General features: G+C 38.2%; 1 protein-coding gene across 3 annotated transcripts; it reads left to right on the top strand.

Annotated features, from left to right (window-relative positions):
• Positions 1–3,122: 3,122 nt before the first annotated feature.
• Positions 3,123–5,620, top strand: LOC104449287 (putative cyclin-A3-1). 3 transcript variants are annotated; one of them, XM_010063404.3, is made up of 8 exons: positions 3,123–3,503; positions 4,056–4,288; positions 4,415–4,490; positions 4,607–4,683; positions 4,808–4,841; positions 4,905–5,054; positions 5,142–5,276; positions 5,369–5,620. In XM_010063404.3, exons 1-8 carry the CDS (start codon positions 3,180–3,182, stop codon positions 5,438–5,440), a joined length of 1,101 nt encoding a protein of 366 aa, XP_010061706.2. In that variant the 5' UTR covers positions 3,123–3,179; the 3' UTR covers positions 5,441–5,620. The 3 variants fall into 3 exon arrangements, with proteins under 3 accessions (XP_010061706.2, XP_010061707.2, XP_018731298.2); XM_010063405.3 differs by lacking the exon at positions 4,905–5,054; XM_018875753.2 differs by having other exon boundaries at positions 4,808–5,054.
• Positions 5,621–7,804: the final 2,184 nt, after the last annotated feature.

Below are 7,804 nucleotides of genomic sequence, written 5' to 3'. Positions count from 1 at the left end.
TTTTGGGAACCGTACTACTATAAGAGCTGAATGGGCACATTTGACTTTGAATGCATATCTACTAGTCTCAACGAGGATTTGAAGATCATTGTAAGGAAGCCATTCGACTTTAAAAGCATATATACAAAAACTAAAGAGGCACATTCAACTTCAAGATCCTTTTCGTGCATGCTTGGAACAACTTGAACATGCATTTTTATGTGCTTAACTTTGTCATATTTTCAATTTTTTTTTTTGAAAATATCTTTTAAAACATCATGCAATGATGGCATGAAAAATTAATGATTATTGGACTACTAGATTAATTGAATAAAATGAAAGTTGAGCAGTTAAGATACATGGACTTCCACGTAATGGCACATATTAATGTCATAATTAAATGAAATGCATACAAAAATTGCTAGATGATTCTTTTACTCTTACTTATGTTTAGGCTATTTTTTGAATAATAGTTTCCTATAAAAAAAAATAGAGAAATATCATCTCACTGACACAACACTCATTAGCTATCTACCAAATAGACTATTCTCTTGGAAAAAATAGGAACACCAATTTTATTCCAAATGGAGAAAGAAAAGGAAGAAAAGAAGGCAAGAAATAATCTTAAATCAAAAGTGGGCCTCATATTTTAACCTTAACTAATGTTGTTTGAGATTTCTTTTCTAGTAAATTAAAACAAAAAAAAAATGAGGGAAAAAAGGAAAGAATAAATATTAATTCAAATGTGGGACCCTAAGTGATAATGTAGTAACCACTGTGATTCGACCCAGTGGCCACTCTTCCAACATGGAAGGGAGAGGTGAGGGATTCAAATCCCCACTTTCTCAGGGGAGGATGGGATGAGGACGCATAAGTTTCAGGAGTGGGTTTCGACTCCCACACCCTACAAGAGGCAGGGCAAAAGTCTGAGAGTGAGTGTAGTGTAGGAATAGAGTAGGACTGACAAAAAAAAAAGTAATAATGTAGTCAAATCAATGTGATTAGAGATGTTAGGAGCCAATAAAAATAAACAAACAAAAAAAGAAGGAAGCAATAGTATTGTGAAAGATTTTTTATCATTTCCGTTTGTGCAAAATTTTAGGCTTTTTTGCAGTGATATGCTGGTTATGCCAAATAATAGATAGAATAGGTGATTCACTGTTAAAGGAACCACAAATGTATAAACAAAAATAACCTCCATTAATAAATCTAGGGTTATTGTATGATCTAAATTTTAAACAGCAAATGAGCTTATTGCAGCATTCAGAGCCATGGGTTTGACTATGACAATAAATGTAAATGACTACCACGAGATAGATCTGCCAATATATGCCAAATCTAATAATAGAGAGATAACATAATCATTCACCTTCAAGAAGGATACTTTTTATATCATTGATATAAAAATCCTATTAACCTTTATCTCATTTCCCTTATGCAATACTTTTATCTAGGCTATACTCCTCAAATGTCTGATTTTATTCCAATCTGGACAAGAACTAAATACAGAATATGATAAACTTATCCTAAATTTTATTTTATCTATCAAACATAGCCTAAGAGTTTGGCACTTGGTTTTAATTTTAGATTTGGGAGATTTGATACTTGAGCACAATACGTAGTATTACAAGGTTACCCTTAATTTGTTTCTCTTATACTCCTTAGGTGTTTGAGTTACTATGCATATCAGGATTTAAAATGTTTTTAGAATTTTTTGAGTTGCCCCTACTATGTTAAAACTCTTAATATTATTTATAAATATGTGGAAACACTAAGAGTATAATTTAGAATAATACACTATCATTCAATGACAACCGCTATCTCACACCTGGGTTCTAATTATTGTTAGATTTAGATTTCTAAGATCTACTGCTTTTAAGTTTTTCGATCTAATACTTGAGATTCCATAGACTTCTAATAGGATATTTAGGGTACGTTTAGTAACATTTATGTTCCCAAGAACAATTTTTTTTTTCAAAAATAATTATTTTCTATTTCTATTTCCTGTTATAGTTTTTGAATAAAACAACACATTTAGTAACTATATAATATTTCTATTCTTGTAATAGAAAAATAATATAAATGCATTTGGTATGACTCACAAGTTTTTTTGAGACATAGAATTTCTTTTAATTTTTCAATAATTTTTTGAGATTTTTTTTTTTTTTTTTCCCTATCTTCTTCTTCCTCCTCTAGTTGGTTGCCAGGCGGCAATGATGAATAAGAAAAGAAAAAAATTACTTATTTTTAGAAATTATTTTCGGAAATAAGAAGCTACTTTTTTTACTTGTTGTTTCTATTCTAAATATATTTTCAAGCCACTAATCTATTCTAGGAAATAGTGAAATTAATTGATGTTATCAAACGAATTTATGTTATTTTTTTTTAATTCTAAGGAACAAAAGAATAAAAGAACAGAAAAATGGAAACGTTGCTATGCAGACCTTTACAATACACGATTTTCATATAAATAGTTACTTTTACAAACATGAGACTATTTATTATATATTTGACACAAAATTATTGCTGTTACAAAATATTATGGCGAGTTGAGGATACTTAAAGAAGGATGTTTACCATAGTCTAAAACCTATCTTGGAAGCACACGTTACAAAGTTCCACAAATAAAACACGAAACTTGGTGGTCATCATATACTTTGTACAATTTCTTATTACACAAAGAGTCTATCAATCATAGTTGCATTTAATATGAATATATGTGTAGTACACGATGAAATACATGTTTTATGGTTATTCAGTATAGAGTTGTAAAATAAAATGCGATTGCAAAACAAAATTGTATATCGATAAGATAGGTTGGGATGATCGGGACGAGAATTTTGTTGGTGGAAACAATGTTTTTGATGTTCACTTTGAAACGGCTTTCCCTTTTTATTTTGTATTTACTTCTAAGTTGGTGGTACATATGTTTTTATTTATATTTTTTGTAATGACTAATAAAAATCTAGTAGTTTTTTAAAGCTATAACTAATATCTTAAATATTTTTCTGTGGAAAATAATAACATTTGCTTTTTGTTCTTTTTTATGCCAAAAACAATGTCTCACAGTCTCACGTTGCTTCAAGCGGCAAAACCCGACATTCAAACCCACAAATGGCGCACTTCTTCCTTCCCCTTCACTCTCTCTCTCTCTCTCTCCTTCACACACGCACACGCGCACGCGCAAGTACACAGAGGCAATGGCGGAGAACAGACGGACCCCGGCGGCGAAGAAGAGAGCGGCCGACGCGGCGGCCGATGCTGAGCAGGAGCTCGCGGCGGCGAGCAGGAAGAGGGCGGCGCTCGGAGATATCACCAATTTACCCAATCCGATCGTCCACGCGAAGGGCGGTGGCGGCGGAGGCGGCGCCACGAAGAAGACCAAAGTCAAGATCGTCGGCGAGTCAACGGCCGCGGCATCCGCCCCTTCGACGGCGGCAGAGGAGGGTGGTGACCGCGGAATTGATCCACCGACGCGCGGAGCTTACGGTTCCGACATCTTTCGGTACCTTCGCAACAGGGAGGTCGGTGCCATTTATTTATTTATGTGTCCTTTTCTTGTTTTTCTTGACTAAGGTGAGCTTTCTTGCAAAGAAAATGATTCAATCTGATGATCTGAATGACTGGACATGAAGCTTTTCTTTTGACGTTGCGGGAGCGTGTCTTTCGCGCAACTGACTAATCCGGTTTCATCGCTCCTTGCCCCACCATAACCGGGTCATTGCATTGTCCAAACGATTAGATGGGTTTCGAAGAATTGGACTTTGGATGGATGATCATGCCCAGAAAACATGATCACGCAGAAAACATCAGTCACTTTGATCATGTTTTCCAGGCTAAAATTATATATGCCTGGGCTTTTATGAGGCAATTGCGCATGAGCTTTACATACGTCGATGTTCGCTTGCTTTGGTACCAACCCGACAATGAAATTTAGTACACTGGTTAGTGTGAATCTGCCTGCTCGGTCGGCATTTGGCTTGGATTCAATTTGATGATGGAAATGGGAAAAAAAATACAAAAGCTTTTTGAGCAGTTTGGATGGGAATAATTTGGGTTTGTTGGTTGCGATGCAGATGGAGCCGAAGAGGAGACCATTGCCTGATTACATGGAGAAAGTTCAGAATGATGTAAGTCCCAATATGAGAGGGATTTTGGTGGACTGGCTGGTGGGAGTTGCGGAGGAGTATCAGCTTGTTTCGGACACGCTCTATCTCTCCATCTCTTACATCGATAGGTTCTTGTCTTCGAATGCTTTGTCTAGGCAAAAGCTTCAGCTGCTTGGTGTTTCCGCAATGCTCATTTCCTCGTAAGTCGTCGTAAGTAGTAGCACCAAGCCTCAGCTTCTACCTGCCGGTTTGATATTTTGTCCCTTATCATTGACCCGGTGCTGATTTGCTGTCATTCTTGTTTGGTTCTCTGTTCTGATGTCTAGAAAGTACGAAGAAATCGCCCCTCCTCACGTAGAAGATTTCTGCTACATGACAGACAACAGTTATACTAAAGAAGAGGTCTCTTCTCACTTCACTATCACACCATTAGTATTTTTTATTTTGGTTGATGCATCTAGCCTGTTTGAGATGCTAAGCAAAGTAGTGAATCGGCGTTTTTCTTTACTGATTTTAAGGTGGTACAAATGGAGGATGATATATTGAAGGCTCTGGACTATGAATTGGGCAATCCCACAATAAGGACATTCCTAAGGCAAGAAGCCACATCTTCTTATTTTTGTCAAATGAGATGATCTCCTTTTTGATGTCCTACTTCAATTAGTTTGAAGTTTAAAATTTGACCTACACTGACCATTTTGTTTCCTTCCATTTTGCAGGAGATTCAGCACTGTTGCTCAAGAAGGTCACAAGGTAACAGCTTTTTTGCTTATCTTAAGTTTGTATAATTGGCTAACAACACATTGTAACTCACAGACTACGAATTTGAAACTGGAGTTCTTGGGCTACTACCTTGCCGAGCTAAGTTTGTTAGATTACACCTGCGTGAAATTCTTGCCATCTGTTGTTGCTGCATCTGTCACATTTTTAGCTAGATATATCACGCAACCAAGAACTCACCCCTGGGTAAGAGCCTACTTTGTGATGATGCTTTTAATCTATAACATTCCATTGTCACTCTCAGTCTGTTACAGAGATCATCCTACTTTTCAGACTTCAAGCCTACGAAGGTATTCAGGGTACACCGTGAAGGACTTGAAAGAGTGCGTTCAGATCATACACGACTTGTATTTGGGGAGAAGAGGAGGCTCCTTGCAAGCTGTGCGAGAAAAATACAAGCAGCACAAGGTATTTTCATCATCTAGTATCTGAATATATTGATGCACCTGTGATCATCGCTATTGAAATCAGTCGCTAACAGACATACCCAACCTTTTCAGTTTAAACGGGTAGCTGTCATGCCTTCTCCTCCAGACATCCCAGCCTCTTATTTCAAAGATGTCAATGAGTGATCAAACAAATTTTGGGTTGGGTGTATGCTGGCGAACTGATATGGCAGCAAATAATTTAGCTATGCACCAAGCAAGTGTAACGTCTGACAAGGGCCGCCATATGTTGCCCGTCATACCATAAAAACGCTGACGAGGAAAACTATGTTGTCCATAATACAAGGAGCTGCTAACATTGATTTATAGAGTTTTCCATGAGTAAGATTTGCATTAATTTCATTGGTAAAGAAATTGCATTCTGTCGACGCAGATGTTGTTTGATACTGCTGATTGCTTCGGAAGTCCACAACAAAGACTAACGATATGGTCCTAGTGACCTAATTCCCTCAAATCACGTTCTCAAAATTGATTAAAGTAACTATCCTTCACTGCTGTCATTGCTGAAAACTAAGACGGGTCTGTGCTTTGTAAAGGAACGATTCAGCAGCTCCAGTTGCTATACTGCTATTTAGGTACAAAAGCCCATAAAAGTCTCACTTACTAGAGCAAGCACGTCGGTTCTCTGTCCCAAAAAGATTGCACAAGCCCAATCCGCCCTGTAGTTTATGCTATAGTCGAGTATGCTAAGCACCCAGCTTGTGATTTCGATGTTTTGGGTCGATCCATGTTGCTTCAATTCTCCCAAGATCATCGTCCTCTATGAAGGCCACTAGGCCAGTGCCAAATGGAATCATCTTTCATTTTCTTGGGATCGTTCATACTTTTAATACCAAAATAGTGGAGATTACGACAACTGATTCCCCATATTTGTAAGACTTTCAAGTTTAATAATAATCCTTCTTATCTTACGATGATTTAAATCCATTCTCTTTGCTTGACTGAGCCTTATAAAATGCTTACTTTTCTTGACGCTTTTAGAATTTTTTTTCTTCTATTTCCAAACAGTGCACTCTCTCTCTCTCTCTCTCTCCACTTGAAAAGTGCATCCTTCGATTTCATGGTCCCCTGACATGGACAATTTCGTTGTTTATTACACCCTTCTTTTCATCGCCTCTAAGTGTCTAGGAAGACCATTCAGTATTTCTTGAATTTTGTTCTCTCCCTGGAAGAATCATATAGCCATGAACTAGGCGGACCAATGATTTGAGCGATATGTCTTGACTCGTTAATGGCCGAATAAGTTGATAGATTCGCCTGGTTAAACTTCCCTTTCATCCAGCTCAAGTTATTACACCAAATAAAGGAAAAAAGACTTTTGCTTTCAAATTCTTATAAAAAACCTCCAAACATAGACTCACTACAGAGAGGGATTGAAGAGTACTCAAGCACGTTCATTGGTTGCTATTGAAGGACAAAATGGATTTTGAAATTTATTAGCATTTTCCAAGAAAGGTGTTGTCAATACAGAGGTTACCTCTCTCATTTTTTAGTTCTACTTATTTTGGGGTCCAGAAAGTCATAAACTTATTTTATAGTGATTAATTCAATCATAAATTTTATAATTGTATCGCGGTTTAGTCAGCGTGTGACCGTCCTATGTGGTGTAGTTGCTGCTGATGTGGACAATTTTTCACATTTTTCTTAAATTTGTACAAATTTTTTGAATTTCTTTCTTTTTATTCTTTCCTTCTTCATGTGGTTGGTTGTCGTTGGCCCTCAATAATGGCCGACGATCGGCTAGAGGTAAGGATTGGCAAAGTCGACCTCCTCGTGCCACTGGCGAGGCTCGACCCTTGCTTGATTCGATGAGGGCAAGCCTTGCCTAGCTGCTAGTGAGACTCAACCCTAGCCTGATTTGGTAAGGGTGCACCCTAGAGGCTAGTGTCACGGGTCGGTCAATTACAATCGATCAAAACACTGTGCGGCCTTAGGATTATCGATCCCAAGTCAGCCTTACACACACACACACACACATGAACATAAGGGTTGGATGAGCAATTAATGAATGTATCCACTTATGAACGAGCTAGTTACAATGAGGGGGAGGGACCCCTATTTATACAAGTTTGGGTCGTATCTCAGCCGTTGATCATCCCTCAGATGCAATGGTGGAGTTTGAATCCATATCATTTTACAATGTTACATAGCAGACCGCTTAATGGCTGTAACCCTTGGGAAGCCCATGGGCGTGTGTTAGAAGCAAGATCAGGGCAACAAGGCCACCTGACACGAGAGTAGTTGAATGGTCGTAGGCTGCACGTGGGCTGGCCGAACATTGCTCATGGGTCGTCCATGGGTTGTGCATGGGCCTCTCTTCGTATCACGCATAGGCTAGTCATGTGTAGATCAGGGATTGTTCGTGGATCAGTTGTGGGCTATTCTTGGACAGGCCCTTGTGCGTGACATGGCCTATTATGGACCTTCTTGGATCATGTTTCGTCCGTGGCCGTGTCATTCTTCCCCCACTTAATTGGGTGATGCCCTCAT

The sequence above is a fragment of the Eucalyptus grandis genome, chromosome 6, assembly GCF_016545825.1.
Source record: "Eucalyptus grandis isolate ANBG69807.140 chromosome 6, ASM1654582v1, whole genome shotgun sequence".
NCBI lineage: Eukaryota > Viridiplantae > Streptophyta > Magnoliopsida > Myrtales > Myrtaceae > Eucalyptus > Eucalyptus grandis.
The sequence above is the reverse complement of the archived record's forward strand: the minus strand, read 5'-3'. Positions and strand labels throughout refer to the sequence as shown.